This window comes from Microcebus murinus, chromosome 2 (assembly GCF_040939455.1).
Source record: "Microcebus murinus isolate Inina chromosome 2, M.murinus_Inina_mat1.0, whole genome shotgun sequence".
Lineage (NCBI taxonomy): Eukaryota > Metazoa > Chordata > Mammalia > Primates > Cheirogaleidae > Microcebus > Microcebus murinus.
Window position 1 is genome coordinate 51559116 of NC_134105.1, and position 22144 is coordinate 51581259.

A 22144-nucleotide genomic window follows, 5' to 3' on the forward strand; every position below is an offset into this window, starting at 1 on the left:
CTGCACAAAACAAGTGCCGTGAGCTGCAGCGTCTCTACCACGAAATCGCCAGATTTGTGTGATTTAAACCAGGCAATTTAAGCTCTTTCTACCTACTGATTGCTAAAATTCCCTGTGATGAATACTTGCCTACTTGCCTATTGTATTTATACATGTGAGAGGTTTAAACTGGTGGTAAAAATTGAGATTAGGATTTTTTTCTCTCATACATATATTTTTGCATTGATAACTTTCCTTTCCTTTTTCTTTTTAACAGTATCAAGGGGTCATATTCTTTAAATTCTGACTCTTTCATGTTTTAGCTATATTATCTTGGCCGAATAATTTTCCTGCCTTTCTGTTCTTATTAGAAAAAAATGATAAAAATAATCTCACAGACTGTTGTGGGGATCAAATGAAGTATTTTATGGGAAAGTACTGTGTAAGCCACAAAGCCCTACACAAATGCATGTTATTTTTGTATTGGTCATGATCATTGATTATTTGGGAGCCTAATTGTTACCCTCTATTCTTACACTCTTCTCTCAAATACCTTTGCACCAACTTCTTGGGTTTTTGTATTTTGTGAACTTCTTTACTCAGCATGTCAAATGTAATTGGCTTGATAAATTATGATACTTGTTTATTGACAAGGTACACTGTTACATTTCAAATGTTAGTTTAGAGGATATGCCATATATTTTTATTTAAGGATATAGAGCTGTTCTTTTTTTGTGTGTTTTTTCTCCTGTAGGTCTTAAAAATTGTCAGCAAAGCTGCTTTGAATAATAGGCATCCTGGGAGGGCATATTTTCCACTTCTATAATGAAGAAAAGCAGGAGTGTGATGACAGTGACGGCTGATGATGTAAGTTCCAGAAGGCAGAGTTGCCGTATCCCACTCACAATCGTTCTGTTCAATAAAGCAGTCACTCGATAATTCTACTCAAAGGGCAGACAAGGGTATTTAACACACCACTCTGATACTAGGTGTTCCCATGACATAGACATTGCCAGCACCTGAATGGACCCAGCATTCTGCAAGGTGGACAGCAAGAACAATACCCTCCCTACAGCTTGGAGATGGCCTGAGTTTCAGCTTGTGCTTTTCATTCACAAAACTGCCAGTCTCAAGTCTATGTCCACATCCTAACTCTTGGGTAATTTCTCTTTCCACACTGCTTGCATTATCAATCCTCTGGTGGCTTTCTTCTATACTTTCTTCCAGGCTAACCCTTGAAAGTCATTTCCTATGGGGAGGATTTTGTGATACACACATTTTCTAGGTCTTTGCTACTCAGGTGTGGTCATTGAATCAGCAGCATTAGCATCACCTGGGTGTTTATTAGAACTGCAGAACCTCAGGCCACACCTCAGACCTACAAATCAGATTGCATTTTTAACAAGATCCCAGGTATGTACATTATGTTTGAGAAGCCCTACTCTAAATCACCTGAAAAAGTCTATAAACTCACCATCTTATAGCTTTGGATCTTGGTCAGTTGAGACTAATTATCTCCTTGCTTTCAACTGACCCCCATTAGTGTGTTTTTAATTTCTAGTTCTTACTCAAGTACCATTTGTAATTGGGCTAAAAATTATAAGCCACTAATCAGATGTGTGAAAGGAAAGAAGGGAGGGAAAGAGGAAGAAGAAGTAATTTTCTATGATTTCTGTAAGAGTTCATCTTGTTGTTAAGCTCCTATTTCATAGATTGGGAAGAAAGCCTTGGAGGGACTTAAACTTGCCAATCAATATAAAATGGTTTCTTTTTGGGAAATGCCCAGTTTTTTCAGGATTTCTCCTACTTCTTACTCCTTTCTTTTATTTACATATTATGTGGCCAAAGCAGGAAACTTAACATTAAGTTATTGTAGCAGGGCACTAGAGGTGGATATTTTCCTTTTCTTGTATTTTCCTTTTCCAATAGCCTCTACTCTTGTCTGCTTGAGGAATAGATCATTTTCCCAGGCCTTTGTCAGTCTCTGCCTAGGTCTGGTGCTGCACAGGTCTGGTGGCAGGTAGAACAGGTGAGGATTACTCTCAGTGTGAGCAGTGCACCTCCTCAGCTTACTGAGAGTTTGGTCTTTCCCTCACTACCTGGACTCTTCACCTGACCTTTCTGTGGGGTTCTGGTCATTTAAGACTCAGCTCAACTCAGTGTCCAAGTACTTTTGGGTGCTCATCTTTGGTATTTGTGGCCCTTTCCCCCACTTTGCAGCAAACTCCTTTGCAGGTATGTTAGGACTAACTTTCAGCTTCCTTCTGTGTCCCCAAGGAGCTTATGGGATCTTCTAGGACTCACAATGCAGAGGGAAACTTAAGTATGCTATTTAGGCCCTTGTCTCCAAAACAGACTCCAAGAGCCTAACATGTTAAATTCTATCACCTGTGACAATGTTTTTTTTTCTTTTATTCTCCCTTCCGTGCTCCCACACCAGAAGGACATTTCCCTTAACTTACAGTCTAAATTCTCAGTACCACTGGCAAAAAGCTATGTTCAGGCTTCCATGCACTGCACGGGATATCTAAAGGAAAACTTCTGGAATTTAAGAATTCTTTTTCTCTTAAAAAAAATCTGGGATTGTCCCTTAATACTATTTATATGCTGTGTGCCCCAAGATTTTTGTGTTTGGAACAATAAAACTGAGCAATGCATTCCATCTATACAAGATGCACAAACCATTTTTTTTGTTTTTCATTGCATCTTTAGAGCAATAATCCTGATCCTCACTAAGGGAATGGTTGCCACTATCAAAAGAGGAGGAAGGTTGCCTGCAAGAATGTGTAAAAAGAGAAAAAACACTTTAAATGAATATTAACCCCACTAGATTGGATAAATATTGCCTACTCTTACTCTGTCCAATGTGGTAGCCACTAGCCACGTGTGACTATTAAGCACTAGTCTGAATGGATATGTGCTGTAAGCATAACATAGACCTTGGATTTTGATTATATAGAACAAGTATAAAAATTGCAAAAATTTCATTAATATTTTGATATTGATTACATATTGAAATGATAATATTTTGGATATACTCACCTAAGTAAAATATGTTATTAAAATGAATTTTACCTGTTTCTTTTTACTTTTTTAATGTTGCTATTAGAAAAGTTAAAATTACACATTTAGTTCTCATTTTTGGGTTGGCCTTGGTTTGTAGTGGACAGTGCTGACCTAGACCTTTTCATTGTGCACCTCACCCTTGCAAGTACAGTGTAGAAGATCATACTGAATGTTTCACACAGTATCTCTTCCCTCACAACAAAAGCAACTTAGAAGATTTTATATTTTATATATCATACCCTTAAATTAAGTTTGCACCCTAAGTCAGGGATATTTTATTATATTCTCATTCATTTCAACTCAGCAAACTTTTATTCAGTGATTTAAATATTCACCTAATATTAATTCAGCACTTATTATGTGCTAAACACTGTTCTAGGTTCTAGAGATTCAGAAAGAACTAGGATAATATCCTTGTCCTCCTGGAGCTTACATTCCAGAGGGTGGGGAGACAGAAATAAATTAACAAATTATAAAATAATCCTAGATATGATAAGGGTAATACAGAAAAATGAAGTTGGTCAGGGATGCAAAGAACAATCGGGTGGTAAGAGTAGGGTCTTTATGGAAGGACAACGTGAGGAGATGACATGTGAGCAGAGGTGACACATAAGCAGAGAGGGAGGGAGCCTGTGCAGGTCTGGGGGAAGAGCATTTCTGGTAAAGGGAACAGTGAGAGAGGAAAGGCCTTTACTGCATGCAAGACACTGTGTTTGGGCCTGTGGGAATACATACATGAATGAATCCTGATGCCTGCCTTTATATACTTGCAGCACATAAATAACTTTAATAGGAGACTTAATACAATGCCTATCATAGGAGCAATATGCATTGAATGCTTGGCATTCTGGAACTAAGTTCCAGAAGTGAGGGGTAAATTAAGCACTATTCAAGTACTGAACACAAGCAATTATTTCTTACTATGGGAGTATAAGATAGTTTAGAGGGGAGGAAGTTGAAGGCTTAGGGAGGAATTGAAAAGGGGAAATTAGGAGAGAAGAACTAGGAGATATGTGTATAAGTGAGAGAAAAAAGGAGAGAGAGAATAGCTAAATATATATATATATATATATACATATCCTATACTATATATCAATATATTATAGTATAGTTTAATATATATGTATATATAATATAGTTTATATTATAATATATGTGCACATGTATGTATATATAGTATAATGAAAAGACAAATATCCACATCTATATCATTATCATGTTATCATTATCATATTATATCAGTTATCATTTCGAACTTCTAATCATAGACATTAGGAGATTGTTTGAAAGAAAGGAAGTAGTAAGAGAAATAAGAATCACCTCTAGCAAACTACTCTTGTAATTGATGGTTACTGCCTACAATAGAACCACAGTGTTCAAGGACCAAATTGTTTTTATTACTGCCTCATGGAGTATCACAACATTTAGCCTAACAGGGGCCCTGAGTGTCATTTGCTGCTTCCCTAATTTCCATTTCTGATTTCATAAGGTTTGAAAAGTTTTGTCCTGTGGTCCAAATTGAATGTGCATCTCAGCACAGAAGTCCTTAAAAATACCTTACCCCACTTTCTTACTATGAGCTTAATGAAAGAATTCAAAAAGTAGAGAAATTTCAAAAATGACTGAACTAGACAAAATCATAACAATGAAACCTTGACTACTTAGGCTCTGACATGTCTTATCTGGATGTTTCAGTGGTCCTAACTTGGTTGGTTTTGATACGGGAACAGGACAAGAGATCAGTCTCTTTGGTATCTCTTTCCCTCTTCCCTGCAAATTTCTACTGAGGTGCAAGGATTTCACACTAGCTTTTCCTTTGTGATAACTTTTTGGTATTATGTTAGCAACAATATTTATTTTTAAACAAACAATTATTCAGGAACATGAGAATAATGCAAAACTTAAGGATTATTAAGGCAAAAGGCCAAATTTGGAATGTGCGATGCATTTGAAAAGTAGTGATTTACAGAGGTAAATTCACATTAATATTTCTTTCTCAAACATCTTTGATTTGATGAGTGATATACAGTTGTTCAAAATCATACTGGTTAAAATAGAAAAATAAGTTCAGGATCATAAATTCAGTAATTGAGAATTCATTTGAATTAAATTTTGCCTTTGAGAATTTTAGTACTTTTAGGGGAGTAGTATATAAATTATGGGTATGAATTATAGAGTTTGAGGTAATTACGAATAACTCTACATAGGTTAATAAATGTTTATAAAGCAATATGAAGTTTTCAATATTTAATTTAATTTATAAAAAGCTATTCCATTGTGTTCTTTTGTGGGGATGCATTTTCATGTTAACTGAAGTCTTCTGAAACAAATCTTTTTAATTCAAAGTGTGACTTCAAATCTGTAAAATCAAGCTTGTTTACATATTAATGTGGGAAATATTTTTGTGTAGTTGTGACTTTGTTATTTTTCAAATAACAAGTACCAAATAAGTACCCATTGAACTCTTACTACAATTAAAACTGATTGGCAATATGTCCTTTTTCTAAAAGAGAAAAATGCCTAAAAATTTTATTAGGAGGCTATGATGGTTGGTGGTTTAGCTAAATAATATATTTATTGTTATTCTTTGGTACAATATTTCTTACATAAGAGGTAAGGTGTATAGGCAAGACTTTTTCTCCAGATAACCAGTACTTTATTTACATGCATATTTGGTACCAGACTGATTTACAGCTATACTGTCTGGCTTTTAGTTTGTTCTTAAATCTTTTCAGAAATATTTTGTATACTCTTTATCCTCAAGTAATTTGTAAGTCTTTTAAGAAACAAATTTATGTATACTAGGATTTTCCTTTGGCCTTTAATTTCTAAAACACACACACACACACACACACACACGCACGCACACCATGGAGTGCTAGGCTTACAGTGGATTAAATATAATAACTAGTTACTAAATAGTAAAACGTGAATGAATTCCAGGATATTTCAAACTTTAGAAAACTTTAGAGTTTTCAAACTTTAGAGAGTCTTAAATTGTTTTGACTTCTTCCTGTCACAGAATTGTGGTTCTGTTGAATTTCAAATAAATGACATATCAAAACCATAAGTCAAGTGCAAAAAAAAAAAAAAAAATAGGCTAATATCCCATTTTCAGTTAGGGAGAGTAGGGATCCTGAAAATTGTCAAGCCTTTTCTTGCTGAGATTTTTGTCATCAAAATATGGTCTTGTGTGGATTAGATAAGTATAAATCATTATAATACAGTTCTCTGAGAATAGATACTATGCCTCTTTTTGCTACTGTATCCTTCTTAAGTAGTACAGTGCAAAACAATAATAGATATACATCAAATATTTGTTGAATGAATACAGCTGGATCCTCAAACTTGAGTTAATTATTCTTGTGTGAACTAGGATAGGGTCAGCCTGGTGGAGGAGTAGAGTGTAAAGAACTTTAGTCCTTTTAAACCTTAGGAGGTCTAGTCTAAGTTTCTCCTAAGTCTAGTGTGAAGGGCTATTAGGAATTACCTCCCTTTAGGCCACAGAGTGATTTTTCAGATGAGACACTTTGGCCTGATGGTAGGACTTCCATGTTAAGATAAATGTGGAGAGTGAAAATTATAATTTTTATATTCCAAGTTGCTCTTGACCACTGCATTGCTATAATATTTTCTATCTTTGAGCTGATACGAAGGGTATACCAGGCAGTGGTTCATTTGGGACTCCCACTCTCAACAGTACCAGGCCCCATAATAACCAAGAGATATGGGAAGAATAAATAACTCATGTGATTGGTTATAGAACAATGCCTTTATCTTCTTACAAGTATTTCATTTGTGTCGGCATTAGGGCATGTACTTGAACATGGCAGTTCAGGAATGGATAACACATACCTCTTCTTTTTCTGACCTCTTATGCAATTTGAACAAAACGAAAATCACCAACCATCAGAAGACTTGCTCCTTTCATAGGAGCAGAGCAGTCACCCATAATTATCAATATTTTGCTGTCTTAAGAAAAATATATTTTACTTTAAAGCACCAAACAAGAGACTTCATGCTTTATTATAATTTGTTTTCATATTGTAGAGTGATAACATTGGTTCCCAAAATATATTTTCAATTTAGCAAATTTCATTTTAGTAAATTAAGGATAAAAGAAAAATAAAAAGAGAAATAAATGAAAAAACCCTCCAATCCACATGCTATAACTGGTAAACATTATCTACATGAGTAAAGATTTCCAAGAATATGCAACTGATGGATTTATTCTAAAAGTTGAGAATCAGCGCCTCCCCCCTTTCTCTTAAACTTTTGACATTAATGTTAGATTACATTTGTGAGGTAATGAACCAGGACTTCATAAATGACAGCTTGATCATGTAGTTTCTTATTTCACTTCATCATCTTAAACATTTGAATTTCATTTTCTTTTTCTTCTTTTTTTCCCCCCCCTGTGGTTCCTCTAGAATGTTAAGGATTATTTTGAATGTAGCTTGAGTAAATCCTACAGTTCTTCCAGCAACACACTTGGGATCGACCTCTGGAGAGGGAGAAGATGTTGTTCAGGAAACTTACAGTTACCACCGCTGTCCCAAAGGCAGAATGAAAGGTCAAGGACTCCTGAGGGAGATGGCATTTCCAGGCCGACCACACTACCTTTGACAACGCTTCCCAGCATTGCTATTACAACTGTAAGCCAGGAGTGGTGAGTAGCCTCAAAGTTAAATGTCAATTCTTAATTTTATTGTCCTATGACTCCAAAAACAATTTCATGGTATTCAAATGTCAGTTATCTGTGAAATAACTAAGATTATTGACATTTTGAGAATTGATTTCCCTTTAGATAGAAAGATGAAGTCTTTTTTTTTAAATTTTAAATTTATTTATCCCATATTTATTTTAAATTTCTTTCTCTTTTTTTTTTCTGTTAACAATCTTGGGTTAAAACTTTTCAGGCTTTAGAAAGATGAAGTCTTTTAAACAGTGTAGATATTTTCTACTTCTTCAGATTGGAAGGAGCCTGCTTTGGATAGAGCCTATTGAAGAAGGAATGAAATACATTTACATTAATGTCAAGGGAAATAAAAATGACTGCCTATGATCTGTTGTTTTAAACCTATTCAGTGTGGATCAATATTTTTTAATTTAGAAAAGCAAAATTATATAAGAGTACTTATAGGATATATATATATATATATATATATGATATTCTTATTGCTGTACTCCACACATATCTCTACCTTCTTTTCATTATAATTCTACTTTCCTAATTTCAGTTTGTGATTACATATAAAATAAAACACTTCACTATAAATGAAAAGAGCAATGAAAATTGTGCTATCAAAAATATGAGAGATACTTGGACTGTTTTGCAAAGTCTGTATTTGTGAAAGGGGCTGTTTTAAAACTAGTGTTGAAAAATAATCAAATACATATACTCTTAGTACTGTGATTAAATTGTGCCATGATTGCTTCAAATATGTGTTTTATTATCTATTAAATAAGTAGTTTCTTCCTTTTTCTTTTCTTTTTTTTTTACTACATAATTTTCAAATGTTTTCCAAGAATGGTCTGCTTACCTACATGGAGATTTATCATTGAAATTAAAAATATTTTTCTATGTTCTATATAATTTTAAATTATAATAATGTGGTAGTTTTAAAATCTCTTCTTATTTAAATCATTTATTAAGGAGAAGGACTAAACATGTCATTAAAAATCCATGATTTTTATGGTGTGCCTTATATCTTTTCCACACGCTGAGCTCTGCAGTGCTGATATGAGCTCTTTGAATGATACACAGAGTCTTTTAGTCGGTGTTTACCTAATGAGCTAAAAATTAGATCACTGAAATTCCAGGTATCACAGTTAGTAGCATGAAATGTTTCATCAAACAATTTGTATGTGATAGAGAAGCATACAAAAACATTGTAGGGAAAATGGGTTAAAAATTTGAGAAGCACTGATTTACATCTTTCAGCTAAATTAACATTATAACAGTCACAGCCAATCATTACAATGGGCATATTGCTTTCACATAGCCTACTCAATCACATGGCTTATGTGATTAGTTTGGTTATGCTTCTGCATAATTGTGGATTTGGAGTCTTAAAGACTTCCAGATTTATTTTTTCAGCAAGTTGGCACTGATACAATTGTACCAGTTATTAAAATATTGAAATACTTTCATACTAGTTGGTAAATATATGCTTTCCTGAGCTCTCTGACTGCCTCTACTACCATCCCAGACTTTTCCCCAGAAGCCCCCAGAATTCAATTCAACAACAAAGAAGTGGTTACTGGCATAGCAGGAGTCTTGTTTTGGTGGGTGTTGGTACTATATCTGTTGTTAGATATTTTGAATGACATCCTGTATGAAGCATACAGTACCTTTTAAAATTTGGGTTAATTTAACTCAAGACATTTTGGGAGTTGTGGAGTTGCTCCTTCCTTAGAAATATCAAATCTAGACTCTACCATTTGGGTCATGCTTGTTTACCTCTCCTAGATGAAAGTGTTTATTTTTTTCAAAGAAGGTAATATCTGCATATGGAGATTAAATGAGGGAATCTAGTCTATATAAGGTATATGTTCAGCAATCAATGAGTGTGATGCCACCATCTGGGGGATGGCCATGCTTGAAGCTCTGACTTGAAGGGGAAGGGGAAGGGGGGCAAGGGCAATATACGTAACCTAAACATTTGTACCCCCATAATATGCTGAAAATTTTAAAAAAGATATATATTCAGCAACCAGCAAATGTTATTTTCTCTCCTCTTGATCATTATCCAGTAATGCCTCTTGAAAATTAGAACCCATGTTTCAAGTATCAGTAGCCTCATGCTGGGTGTCAGTAGTTTAGGGTGAAATGTATATTTCAGCCATTATCCAGAAAGTTTATGTTGTATAGTCAGTGAATACCACATATTAGTAATTCATTCATAACATGTCTGTTTTATTTCAACTAGCTGGATACTTTTAAAACTATGAGAGTATTCAGTCATTAACTCTCAGTTGTTTAAAAAATATAAACAACTAAAAGAATTTCTGTACATCCCCTGAAAATGCTTCCATTGGAATATTGATAGTTGAAAGCTCGTTGGATTACTGGCAGAGCAATCTGATAGAAAGATGATTTGATTAGAAGTGAGAAAGCAGGGTTTCAACTATCATCATTGCCATAAACCTGATGAAAGTTCACAGAGATGTACGACCAGGTGTGAGAAAGAATTATACTTGCCACTTAGAACCCTGAGAATATGGGATCAATTTCCATGTCTAGACCAGCAGTCAGCAAACATTTTCTGTACAGGGCCAGATTAGTAAATGTTTTCAGTTTTGTGAGCTTTATAGTCTCTGTCACAACTACTCAGCATTGCCGTTGTATTGTGAAAGTAACCATAGACAATGTGCAAACAAATAAGTATAGCTGTGTTCCAATAAAACTTTGTTTACAAAACAGGCAGCTGGCGGGAGTTTTCTAACTCTCTTTCTAGACCAGTAAAGATCTCTATGACACATGTGCCTCCTGATTTGGTAATTGCTTTGGTAGTTAAAAAAGATAGAAACTGACCTTGCGGTCATGGCTGATGTGCTAAATAAGTCATAAGTATGGGATTTTGTACTCCAGATCAAAGCATCCAAGCCAGTGAAAGAATTTAAGTGAGTTCTAAAGACAAGTATTGCCCAATACTATAGAAAGTTAAAAATAATAACATTGATATTACCTAAACATTTGTACTCCCATAATATTCTGAAATTTAAAAAAGAAATAAACCAGTGGTCCCGTATCTTTTTGGCACCTGGTGCCTAAAAAAAAAAAGTAAATATATAAATAAATATAACCCTCTCGGGGGAGAGAACATTGATTGTGGGAGCTGGCCATCATTGAAGGCAAAAGTCCTGAAATACAAGAATAGTAGTTTTCTTTATCATGGAGCAAGAAAGAGAAAGGACTTGAGTCCCAATTTTATCAGGTGACTTTCATCCTGTTGCCTTTTGGATGAGTTTTCTCATCCTGCAAAAGACACAAATGAACAAACAATGGACATGATAATACCTACTTTGCAGGTTTATGATGAGAATTAAAGAAAATGTTTGTGATGCATGTAGCAGAGTATCTGGCAGTTAAATGGTTGTTTTGATGTTATTATTGTTATTGTCATTTTTGTTCTTTGGGTCTGTTGCCGGAGACCTATTGTGACCTTTTGTGGATATTGAAAAAGCTTGTTTTTTCATGTTGTCAGGTTTCTTATGCTGGTTCTTTCTCATCTGAAACCTCTTCACTCATCTCAGGGCGGATACATTTGTGGTGCACCTGTTCTCTGCTGGGAACTCTCCCACTTAGTGAAAAGAAGGAGAGGTCCCTGGATTGTACACTTGTGTCTTATTCCAGAAGACTGACCTAGCAGGAGAGGAGCGGAGAGCCTGTAATGCAGCTGTTCTCCTGTATTGTCACCTTCTCCTGTGGTTGTCAAAGTCCAAGCTGGTGTTGGGGATATTTGTGCAGAATGGTGGGTTGATTCCAAGGATGCTGTTGGAAATTTGGGCAGGGGGCTGGGCAAGTCCCTCTCCATGGAGGCGGTTGGTGTGGGAGTTTGCTTTGCCTGGGTATCTCTGTGGCAGTGGCAGTAGTGGCTGTGTGAGGTTATTTAAAAGGTGACTGCAAGTGTTAGGGCTGTGGGCATTCACTCCATCCAGGTCCAGGAGCAGTCACAGCACATGGGTGTCTGAGGGCAGTGCTACAGCAGCTAGGTGGTACATGGTGTAGGCGGAGCTGCCAGGATGCATGATGCATGGGGCCATGGTGACTGGGTGTCATGCAGGGCCACAGCAGCCGGGCATCTCATCTGATCTAAGGTATGGAAACAACCTAAGTGTCCATCAGCAGATGAATGGATAAAAAAATGTGGCATATATATATATATATATATATATATATATATATATATATATATAATGGAATATGAGAGGACTTCAAAAAGTTCATGAAGACCATGGAGTTCTACTCACACAAAAAAAACAATGGTGATAGAGCACCTCCTGTATTATCCTGTATAGAGCTGGAGCCCATTCTAATAAGTGAAGTATCATAAGAATGGAAAAACAAGCACCACATGTACTTACCATCAAATTGGCATTAACTGATTAACACTTAAGTGCACATATAGTAATAACATTCATTGGCTGTTGAGTAGATGAGAGAGGGGAGGAGGGAATGGAGGTATATATACCTAATGGGTGCAGTGCACACCGTCTGGGGGATGGACATGCTTGAAGCTCTGACTTGGGTGGGGCAAAGGCAATATATGTAACAACTTTGTACTCCCACAATATGCTGAAATAAAAAAAATTAACAAACAAAGAAAAATCTCATGAAAAAATGGAATTAAAAGATAAAAGTAAAAAATATGAGCTTTATTTTTCAACATAAGCTGCATCAAGGTCAAGACACTTTGTAAGCAATAACACCAGCCATTTAGTCCATCCCTATAAAACTGAGGGTTCTGAGAATTTAACCATGTCAATGCAGTGTTTTGTACATTGTTAACTGAATAAAAGTGGGTGCCTTTTACATGATTTTTAAGATTAGGAAACAAAAATAAATCAGAGGAGGCAAATCAGGACTTCCTAATTGACTTCCCATTGAAAGTCTTGCAAAATTGCCCTTGTTTAATGAGTAGAATAAGCAGTAGCATTGTTGTGTTGAAGGACTCTCAGGTAAAGCTTTCCTGGGAATTTTTCTGCTAAAGCTTTAGCTAACTTTCTGAAAATACTCTCATGATAAGCAAATGTTATTGTTTTTTGGACCTCCATGAAGTCAACAAGTAAAATGTCTTAAGCATCCCCCAAATGTGTTGCTGTGACCTTTGACTGGTCCACTTTTGTTTCGGCTGGACCACTTCCATCTCTTGGTAGCCATTGCTTTGATTGTGCTTTGTCTCCAGAACTGTGGTGGTAAAGCCATATTTCATCTCCTGTTGTAATTGTTTAAAGAAATGCTTCAGGATCTAGATCCCACTTGTTTAAAATTCCCATTGAAAGCTATGCTCTTGTCTGCAGCTGATGTGAATATAACGGTTTTGGCACCCATTGAGTAGAAAGTTTGCTCAACTTTAATTTTTCAGTCAGAATTATGTAAGCTGAACTAATTAAGATGTTTATGGTGTTGGCTATTGTTTGTGCTGTTAAGGTTAGTCCTCTTCAATTAGGGCATGAACAATATTAATTTTTTTCCTCACAAATTGATGTAGATGGTAAGCCACCACAGGCTTCATGTTCAATATTGTTTCTTCCAGTGTTAAAATGAGTTATCAATTTGAAAATTGCTGATTTCTTTAGGGTATTATCCCCACAAATTTTTCTTAAAGCATCAGTGATTTCACCATTCTTCCATCCAAGCTTTACTGTAAATTCGATGTTTGTTCTTGCTTCAGTTTTAGCAGAATTCATATTGCTTGATAGGGGCTCTTCTCAACTGATGTCTTATCTTTGTCTTAGTGACTTATGATCTCTTAGTGCCTCAAACTAAGTGCTGTTCAGACATATTATAATAAGTTAGTATAGGCTTATTTTGGTGCAGAAACACTTTTAAATTTATGCATAGTGTTTTCATAATTTGCATTTCCTTTGAATTTTTTGAAGTCCCTTAGTATTATTCAGCTTTATAAAGAATGAAATTATATAATATGTGAAAAAATGGATAAATCTTTAGAACATTATGCTAAGTGAAATAAGCTAGTCACAGAAGCACAAATACTGCATCATTCCACTTATATGAGATACCTAAAATAGTCACATTCATAGAATATGAGAGTGGGATGGTGGTTAGTAGAGGCTTGTGGGAGAAGCAGACGGGCAGTGGATAATCAATGGGCATAAATTTTCAGTTATGCAGGATGAGTAAGTTCTAGAGATTTGCTGAACAACATTGTGCCTATAGTTAACAATACTGTATTGTATACCTAAAAATGTATTAATGGGGTAGATTTTGTGTTAAGTGTTCTTACCAGAATACAGTAGAATATAATAAAGATATATTTTGGTGATATTTTATTTACAATAGCACCAAAACAAATAAGTGAAATACATAAAAATTTAACAAAATATGAACAGGAACTATATGCAGAAAACTCTAAAACTCTGCTGAAAAAAATCAAGGATATAAATAAATGGAGAGATATTCTATGTTCATAGATTAGAATATTTAAAATTGTTAGATTGCAATTATTCCCAACTTGATTTAAATTCAAGAAAGTTCCCATTAAAATCTTAATAAGCTATTTCATAGATGTTGACATATTCATTCTAAAGTTTATGTGAAAGACAAAAGATCTAGAATAGCCAATACAATATGGAAAATGGGGAGAGGACAGGAAGCACAAGAAGAAGAACAAGAAGAAGAACAACAACAACAATAAGAACAAAAACAGCAACAACAAAAGTTGGAGGGTTCACATATCTGATTTCAAGACTTACTATAAAAACATGACACAACTGTATAGGGAAAAGAATAATCACATAGGTCAATGGAATAAAATATTGAGCCCAAAATTTGACCCACAAAATATATTCAACTAATTTTTGACAAAGGAGCAAAAGTAATTCAATGGAGAAAGTACTGTATATTCAACAAATGGTGCTATAATCATTGACTGTCCATATGCAAAAAAAAAAAAAAAGGTGAATGTAGACACAAATTTTACACTTTTCACACAGATCAACTCGAAAGGGATCATAGACCTAAACGTAAAACACAAAACTGTAAAATTCTTAGAAGATAACATAGGAGAAAACCTAGGTGTCCTTGAGTTTGGCAATGAGGTTTTGGATTTACAGTAACACCAAAAACACCATCCATGAAAGAAAAAATTGATAAATTAGACAATCAAAATACCAAACTTATGCTTTGCAAAAGACAATGTTAAGAGAATGAAAAGAAAAGCTACAAATTAGGAGAAAATATTTATAGAGCACATATCTGATAAGGGATTTATATCCAAAATGTATAAGAAACTTTAAAAACACAATAAGAAAACAAACAACCCAATTAGAAAATAAGCAAATGATCTGAACAAATATCTTGCCAAAGAAAATATACAGATGGGAAATAAGCATTTGAAAAATATTCAACCTAATTTGCCATTAGAGAATTGTAACATTAAAACAATAATTAGATACCACTACACATTTATTAGAATGGCTAATATCCAAAAAAACTGATGATACTAGTTTCTGGCAAGATTGCATAGCAATAAAAACTTCCATTCATTGCTGATGGGAATACACAATGGTACAACCACTTTGGAAGAAGTAATTTCTTACAAAGCTAAACATAGTGTTACCATACCACCATACCATCCAGCAATTATGTTGCTAGATATTTGACCAATTGATTTGAAAACTTATATCTTTACAAAACTTACACACAAATGTTTGTAACAGAAAAAATCTCAAACTCTGAAGCAACTAAGATGCCTTGCAATAATGAATTGATAAACAAATTGTGATATATCCATGCAATGGAATATTATTCAACAATAAAAAATGAGCTATCAAGCCGTGAAAAGACATGGGTAGATTTGAAATTCATATTACTAAGTGATGGAAGCCAGAGTGAAAAGGCAATATACTGTATGATTGTAATTATATGATATTTTAGAAAAACTATAAAACTATAGATATAGTAAAAGACCAGAGAATCATGAGTGGAGGAATAGAATGTTGTAATAAAAAACTATTGTAGGCATTAATGCCCTCAGACACTAGTGGGGAAAATAGATGTAAAAAATTAATATAATGCAATATGGTGAATTCTAGAGTAAGAACATAGATCACTATCCATTAATCCTTCCCTAAGGGGAGCGTGAACAATAAAAGGTAATATTTGGTTTTGATTTTGAAGCTGAGTAGGCATCTGTTTCCTGGATAGAAGTGGAAGTTACATTTCAGGCAGAGGAAATAGCATAAACAAGACCATAACTAATTGATAGAAAGTACATATTCAAGGAATGCAAGTATTCATGGGGTATGTGAGACGGTGTGGGTGGAGACATGGTCTACATACATATCTTGGGAATGCTGAGTCTGAAAAGGTTGTCAGGGATCAGATCGTGAATGATCTGGAAATTTTGGCTGTATCCTTTAATAAATTGAAGCCACTGAAATATTTTTAAATAAAGTGAATATAGATCTATATTTTAGTAAGGTAGTAAGAGAAAATGTAGAGGTTTTTTGGAAAGAGGTTGGAGGTTGGCAGACTAGAGGAGAAACTTTCAAGTGAGGTGGGCAATAAATGCTGAGGAATTTGAGAAGGGAAGCTGCTGTGAGAATGGAAAGGAGGAGGAAAATGTGAGCAATATGGGAGTGGAATGAATGGGAATTGATGCTCAGTTGAATGTGGACTTAGAGAAGGGGACAGAAGCCATGAATCATGTAGAGGTTTCTAGCTTGATCAACTAGATTAATGGTAATTCCATGAACAAGACAAAAAAAAAAACAAAAAACAAAAAACAAAAACTAAAACAAAACAAAATGTGAGTAAAGTATGAGGAGAAGAATGACGGGCTCAGCTTTGAACAGAGTGATTTTAAAGTATCCTGGACGTGTGCTAAATGAGCATTGTCTGGGGGCAGTTAAGAACATGTGTACTCATAGTTTGGAGACAAGAGACATACAGGTGGCAATGAAGCAATGGAATGAGTGAGATTGTCCAGATCAAGTATGCAAAGATTAATTAGTGTCAATTTTGTCTTGAACTAAGGATACAGTCCTAAGGAATAATAGTAATCTGGGGTCAGGGAAGGAAGTGCCAGGGAGAAGGCAGAAAATGAACAACCATGAAATTAGGAGTAAACAAAATTAGAATAGGGAATTGTTATGAAAGAAATGGAAGGAAAGTCTTAGACAAGGTTTGGTCATCAAAGACAGTTGTACAGAGTGTAAGAAAGATGAAGACTGGGAAACTCAATTTAGTAGACATTAATAACACTAGGGTAAGCTGTCTCCGTAGGATGACAGAAGTCAGAATGCATCGGATTGAAGAATGATCTGGGGGTGGGGGACAAGAATGGGGAGGAATGCACAGCAATGTGTTGGTAATGTTTTAGTTCTGATGGGTGACTACCTATGTCCTTTTGCATATTGGATGCTATATTAACAGTAATAATAGAGAAAATAAAACCTAAAAGAGGCATAAATTGGAGCCGAAGAAGAAAGGGTAGCAATAAAAATTTCTCTTTCAAGATTTTTGTGGGTGAAAGGAAAGAGAATGAGGATGGAAGCTGATGGTGGGGAGAGGAGATCAAGGGAAAGTGCTACAATGTGGAGACTTGCCTATGTGTGCAGGATGGAAGGAGCCAGTAGGTAGGGAGAGGGTGAAGATAAGAGAGATGGGCAATAATTGATGGAGAATATAGCAGGTGGAGCACAGGAGAAAAGATAAACTTTAGATTAGAAACTTCTTTTGAGATATACAAATCCAAGGCAGAAAGGAATGAATACAGTTACATGTTGCTTAATGAAGGAAATATGTTCTGAGAAGTGCATCGTTAGGCAATTTTATTATTGTGTGAACATCACAGCATGTACTAACATGAACCTAGATAGTCTACTACATGCCTAGGCTGTGTAGTAGAGCCTATTGTTCCTAGGCTACAAACCTGTGCAGCATGTTACTGTACTGAATACTGTAATTATAACACAATGGTAAGTATTTGTGTATATAAACATAGAAAAGGTGCAGTAAAAATATGGTATAAAGGACAAAAAATGATATACCTTTGCAGGGCATTTATCATGAATGGAGCTTGCAGGACTGGAATTGCTCTGGGTGAGTCAGTGAGTGAGTGGTGAGTGAATGTGAAGGCCTAGGGCATTACTACACACTCCTATAGGCTACACTAAATTAAAAATTTTTTTCTCTCTTCAGTAATAAATTAACCTCAGATTACTGTAACTTTTTTACTTTTTGAACTTTTAAATTTTTTTAGCTTTTTGACTTTTTTTGTAATAACACTTAGCTTAAAACACAAATATGTTGTATAGCTGTACAAAAATATTTTCTCTCTTTATATCCTTATTATATAAGCTTTTATATTTTTAAAATTTTTAATTTTTTTTTTACTTTTTAAACTTTTTGTTAAAAACAAACACACATTAGTCTAGGCCTACAGAGAGTCAGGATCCTGAAGCTACTGTACAATTAACATTATACATCATGTATATATACATATATATACATGTATGTGTGTGTATATATGTATTTATGTATGTATGTGTGTGTAGAAGGAGTAAACTGTAACATAATGAAAAAAAGTCAGTGCAGTAGGTTTGTGTACATGAGCATCTTCACAAACAGGTGAGTAATGCATTGCACCACAACATTAGGATGTTACTAAGTGTACAAATTTTTAAGCTCTGTTTTAATCTTATTGGACCAGCATTGTATATTCAGTCCATCGTTGACTAAGTGTTGTTACAAGGGACATGACTTTATTGGAAATGAGAAAGATAGAAATCATAGAACCCAATTTCAAAGGGTAGAGATCAGTGGTTAGAGTCCATCAGAATCACCTGGGAGACTTATTGAACACAGGTTGCTGGACCTCTAGAGTTGAGGGTCTGGGCTTAGGACCTGAGATTTTGTATTTTCTAACAAGTTTTGAAATGACACAGTATTGACCTAGGGACCACATTTTGAGAACTATTGGTCTAGATTTTCTTAATAAGGTAGGACGTTAGGTCATCTCCTGAGAATAAGGCGGGGGCGGGGGGGAGTGAGCCCTTCACTCTCCTTTCAGCTGAAGGCCAGCATGTTTCAGAGCACTGAAGCATATTAAGACTAGAGTTTTCATATGGGGGCATTTTTTTGTTCTAGGCTAAGCCAACTGACCTGGGTGGGATTGGACTCCCAGGTGCTAGATACTGGGTACTGCTTTGAGAATACTCACAGCTTAATGTTAGAACAGTCGCCAGCCTCGTTGTCAGTTAGATAGGACGAGATGCAAAAATAGAGAAGGCAGAGAATCTTGTTTCAGGTTTCCTCATGATGCATTTTTTCATAGAAACAGTTTTGTTTCTTCCTCTGTTGTTCCCTAAGAGAAGATTATAAATACAAGTTTGCTTCTCTCCCACCTCCATCTGCCCAAGGGCTGTGCTTTGCTTCTCTAAATGTTTCAGTTGTGAACATGGTGATTCTGTTTGGGCATCTATTAACTTAGGTGTGATGTCCTTAATGTGCACTGTCCCAACTTTCACCTCTGTTGGGGAGAGTGGTGCCAATTTCCTGACTGTTGCCTGGAAGGCTGGAAACAATTTCATCTGTCCTCATTATCTTGGAGGAGGAAGGTGGTCAGTCCACTGAGGTGCCAGCTCTGAAACATGGGACGTACTTTATTGCTCCCACAATCTGTCACAAGTTGATAGTCTGATGAGGCTTTCAATAAAAATATTTTACACTTTTGTGCTGCCTCTCAGCTACAGATCCTAAATCTGTGTTTTAAAGATCAAAATACCCACAGATGCTGAGTGCAAATGCCAGGGATTCAACAAAAGCTGGTGTGAGGATGGGAAATTGATGACACACACATCTGTTCAGCTCTCACCCGGCTTCACCACCCACTGGAATCAGAAACTGCATTTGTGATTCATGCATCAAGCACTGCAATCGACAGGTCAGCAATTCACAAAGTCCCCTTGGGGCTCCCTATTTTAGGTAGGTGAGATAATGGACCTTGGATATTTAAAAGCATGCATCGTTCCCTCTGCACCTCATTGCTTATATATTCTGTTAGTATTCAAGTTTATATTAGAATACAAAAAACACAGGTTTTTTTATGAAAGGTACCTAGGATAGATTTTGACCTATATGATTATAATTGGTGTAATACTTTACAGTATAGATAATATTCTCACATTATAGTATATAATGTTCTTTCCATCCTCTATTTCAATTAAATTTAACTCCACAATAACCTTGTGAGGTGAGCGTTATTCTGCAACCAAAGTGTAATAATTTGTATAAACAGTTTCATAGTAGAAAGAGCTCATTTTTGATGTGTAATGGCTGACAGCTTTCAGTTCCCCACCTCTCTACTTTCCCCTTAGCCCCACATCTTGGAAAGATAAACAAACCTGGGTACTCCCCTTCCTCAGTGCCCATGGGAAAATTCAAACCATGCAAACCCCTGTCCTCTCTAGGGACTCTCACTGTAGCCCCAATTCCCCCTTGACTGTAATACAAACCCTAAACCACCACCACCCTGTCTCAACTTGTTTCATCTTAGACAGGCCTAAGCCCTTCTCCTCGAGGAAGAAGTGAGTAGTAAACTTTATTTCAAATCTATTATTCATATATATAATTCATCCAGCAGGGGATGCTAGGTGCATGGATAAAATAGGTTTCTTAGTTTTGGATTAGCTAATGGTGCTTTATTCCTTCAAATGGGTGGTTATTTCAGATAATAAAAAAGGTATTGTGCTTAACTCAATGCTAAGAACTGAAAGATGAACAAAACATGGCCTCTGTCTTTCCTTTCAGTAATTATAGCCTAGTAGAAGAGGCAGACATGTAAATTAGAAAGTCACAAGGCAATGTCATGTATAGCATGTACAGGGTACTGTAGGAAAGCAGAAGAGGGAGTGGCTGGTTCTTCCTGGGCTGAACGACATGTGTGCAAGGTCATAAAAGCATGAAAGAGGATTGCATGTCGAGGGATCTATATTTAGTTTGGTTTGGCTGGAGAGCAGAGTGAGTGTGGTGAGATGCAATTGCAAAGGGCCTTAAAGGCTCTGCTGGCACATTGGATTTTATCCTGAGAGCACTGGTGAGCTTTTGGAGGGCCTTAAGAAATAAAATGAGAGAAGAATGTTTTTATTTTAAGTAGTTCACTTTGATGGCAGTATGGGATATAGTTTGGAGTAGAGAGTGAAAGACACTTTAGAACACTACTGTCAGTAGACCAGTAATCAAAGAAAGAAGTTACCGTATTGGCTGGGGTAATGCACCTTGATCCTCACGGGAGGGTAAAGCTGCAGCTAAGTAATGGTAATAAGAAGCACAGATATTTCAAGGAGGGTAATGGTGAGCAAAACCACTCCTACTTCTGTGACTTGGCTCCTTGCCATATGTTGTCCCATTTGAGGCTATAGAACCATACATTGTCTATTGGTTTAAAGTATATACCTCATCTTAAAGGATAGTGCCCCATCCTGCAGGGTATGATCTCCCTGGCAGCACCTCAGTGACAAATGTAAGAGTCCATGACATTTCTTTCCAAGGCTGGATGGGGTAGTGGTGGTAAGATGAGTGAACCCCTTGTTTATTTCCTCTCCACCGTACTTCCTTTGCTATAAAGTAATCCCTTGGCCTGAGTTGATATTATGTGAGATTTCAATTTGGTTATTGGATCCTTGGATAGTGAACTGGCTGGGGCACTATAGTCAGGAAAGAAGAATGTAGACCAAGAATACGTGTTAATTCTGTCTAGATTAAGCATACATTTTTCTGGGCGAAAGGGTCCTATATAACCAACTTGCCACCAAATGGCAGGTTGGTCTCCTTGAGACAGTCTCTGCATTGCTTTCTGTTGCCAGCAGGCCTGATATTCAGCAGCAGCAATTACTAGATCAGCTTAGAAGAAATGGAATCCATGCTGTTAGAGCCATTCACAGCCTCCATCTCTACCACTATGGCTACTCTACTTATAATACCAGTTTCCAGGCATCAAAGTGGCCAAGTACAGAGGCTGACTGACATTTACTGGCCATCTCATCCTTGGGATTATTTAAACTTCTTTTGCAGTGGAATCTCTTTGGTAGGCATGAATGTACAATGTAATAATCCCTACACTTTGTAGAGGTCCATCTACATGCCTCTTTGCCCAGGCCTTCTCAGACCTGGTCTTCCAATCTTGCTCATTCAAAAGTCCTAACCAGTCAGCTAGCTAAGTCATTAATCCCTATGTACCAATTTGAGGCCACTTTTCTTCTTCCTTTAACTACTATTTTTTTCAGAGCAAAAAATTGCTGAAAATTATAGTTCAACAGCACCTCATTTCCAGCTTACACCCACATACTGAGTTGATCCATCCCTGTACAAATCTTGGGCTTTTACTTCCTTAATCAACAGGTCACA

The 22144-nt window shown here is 36.0% G+C and overlaps 1 protein-coding gene across 1 annotated transcript in view; it reads left to right on the plus strand.

Moving 5' to 3' along the window:
• PDE4B (phosphodiesterase 4B) overlaps window positions 1-22144 on the plus strand; it is a 396900-nt gene that overhangs the window by 1314 nt on the left and 373442 nt on the right. The window contains exons 2-3 of the mRNA XM_012767157.3: window positions 734-846; window positions 7476-7714. Coding sequence (XP_012622611.2) covers window positions 805-846; window positions 7476-7714 — 281 coding nt within the window. The 5' untranslated portion in view covers window positions 734-804. The remainder of the gene's footprint in view (window positions 1-733; window positions 847-7475; window positions 7715-22144) is intronic.